The 2,542-nt window shown below is 35.7% G+C and overlaps 1 protein-coding gene across 1 annotated transcript; it reads right to left on the reverse strand.

The window, feature by feature from the left end:
* Positions 1-1,141: 1,141 nt before the first annotated feature.
* On the reverse strand, positions 1,142-2,095 carry LOC102498305 (olfactory receptor 6C6). Its single transcript, XM_006161855.1, has one exon. It carries the CDS (start codon positions 2,093-2,095, stop codon positions 1,142-1,144), a length of 954 nt encoding a protein of 317 aa, XP_006161917.1.
* Between the last annotated feature and the right edge of the window lie 447 nt (positions 2,096-2,542).

The raw sequence follows: 2,542 nt of genomic DNA on the forward strand, positions 1-2,542 counted from the left end.
TTCAGCAAACTTCCAACTAGGACAAATATTTTTGTGCAGGTAATTGACCTATTAACTTCAATTCAGGAAGGTGATAAAATGACATTTTTTTCTCTCTCCTACTCCTTTTGTTTGTGCTTAAGGTCTATACTTTCATCCCTTTGTAAATCTTATATAAAGATATCTGGTCTCAGTAGTTGCTATTGACATAACATACCTTATCTTTTATACCTTTATAGCTATGCAAGGATAACATGAAATTATCATATGATATAATATTCAAATCTATAAAGTTTTTTGCTACTAAAATAGTGATCGCTATTATTATCATTGAATGATTCTGAGATGCTTCTTGCACTGAAAATTTTCCAATCCCAGGAAAAATTGAAGTATGCCTTGAATTTCTTATATGGCTAATATCACTTGTAAGCTTTAAGGAAAATAAAGTAATATAAGCAATAACAACCAAAGCTAGGAGCTAAAGTAATTCTATCCAGTTCAACAATTGATCATATTTCCTGTAACACAATCTTAATTATTATAACTCTCAAGATGAAACAGATTCAGTAGTTTCTCAATTCCTATGCATATTTTACATATCTGATTGATTGTAGCACATTGAGGCTTTTTCCTTTTAATTCTTCAACATCCATCACAAGTGATGTTTCTTCTTGGAAGGTTTCTTTGATTTCTAAAATTAATCATTTTTCCTACCTCCTATGTATCTGGTATCACAACATACATTATATAATATAATAATTAGCAGGTTCTCTGTATTTGACAGCTTCAGCAATGCAAAATGTTCAGCAGCAAATGCAGTGCACAGCAATGAACCTGTTTGTATTGAAATAACTAGATATATCTATTTCCATAAAAATTGTTTAAGGTCTACATCTACAAATCATTATGGAAAGAAATGCTCATATTTAAGAACTGGCATTTTTAGATAAAGATGGAATTTTATAAAGAATTAAGGTAGCATTTCACTAATAGAGAATAGGAAGACCTACTTGGAAAGAACCCAGAAGGATTCAGAGAGAAAATACACTTTTTAAACTTAACATGATATAAATACTCAAGAAAAGGAATGGCATAGGACTAAATTAATGTAATTAAAAATTAAATTAAATTTTCAAACCCATGTTCCAATAGCGTGTTACTCCTATCCAAATTTTGTCTCATTTTTCTGAAAATAACAAAATCTTTTAAGCATATCCTTGAGGGCTTCTTTCACCTGCTGGTTCCTTAAGGTGTAGATGAAGGGGTTGAGTAAAGGGGCAACAGAGGTGTTGAGTACAGCTACACCTTTCGATAAACTCACCCTTTCCTTTGCTGAGGGTTTCATATAAATGAAGACACAGCTGCCATAAGTAATAGAGACAACTACCATGTGGGAGGAGCAGGTAGAAAAGGCCTTTGTTCTTTGTTGAATGGAAGGAAATTTTAGAATGGTTTTGATGATGTATGTGTAAGAGAGGACCACTAACAACAATGTGACAACAAGTGTTACCACCGCTAAAACAAAAGACATCAATTCTATCACGTGTGTATCTGTGCAAGAGAGCTGCAGGATGGGTGAACTGTCACAAAGGAAATGATCAATAGTTTTGGAAGCACAGAAATCCAACTTGAACCCCATGACCAATGGGGGGAAGATGATTAGAAATCCAGTTACCCAAGAGCTGAGTACAAGTCGATAGCACACTTTGCTGTTCATAACGATTGGGTAATGCAGTGGTTTGCAGATGGCAACATAGCGATCATAGGACATGGCAGCCAGGAGGTAAAATTCTGTAACTCCTAATAAAAGGAAAAAGAATAATTGTGTTGCACAGCTACTGTAGGAAATTGTTCTGTCTCCTGTTAGAATGCTTATTAAGAATCGTGGGATGCAGACGGTTGTGAATGAAATTTCTAAGACTGAGAAATTTTGGAGGAAGAAATACATTGGTGTCTTGAGACGGGAATCCAGAAGGGTGAGGAGGATGATAATTAAGTTTCCCATCATGCTCAAGATGTAGTTGAAAAATAAAAACAGGAAAATCACAATTTGTAGTAGAGGGTCATCTGTCAATCCAAGCAGAATAAACTCTATCTCCATTGATTGGTTCTTCATTTCTATATTGCCCTATAAAACTTACAGAAAACAGGGAACCAGCAGTTAGCGTAATGGCTATGTCGCTGGACTGCCATGTAGTCCACCGCAGTTCGCCTCCCGGACCCGGTTGCTTAAAACTCATGCCGGGCATGTGTGTGTGCATGCCCAAGATCCCGAGAGGAGAATGGAGGAGAAGGGATTGCAGTGTGACCATCCCCCCAATGGGTGATTTCTCGCTTTCTGTCTCTATGTCTCTCTCTGTCTGGCGAGCGTACGCACCCTATAGTGAAAATCTCTCCAAAAAAAAAAAAAATTACAGAAAACAAAAACTAGTATCATGAATAAGATATTCCTTCATTCTGAGTTGTTAAATGTTCTTTTTCCACAAATATTTTTACAAGTCAGCTTCGAGTTTGTCAAAATCAGCATATCTTCCAGGTCATCTTTCATATCTTTGAAAATGTT

This window comes from Tupaia chinensis, unplaced genomic scaffold, assembly GCF_000334495.1.
Source record: "Tupaia chinensis unplaced genomic scaffold, TupChi_1.0 Scaffold139312_1, whole genome shotgun sequence".
Taxonomy (NCBI): Eukaryota; Metazoa; Chordata; class Mammalia; order Scandentia; family Tupaiidae; genus Tupaia; species Tupaia belangeri.

What these genes read in the sequence shown, in the direction of transcription:
- LOC102498305 (XM_006161855.1), bottom strand. Translation starts at nt 2,095, where the DNA reads ATGAAGAACCAATCAATGGAGATAGAGTTTATTCTGCTTGGATTGACA.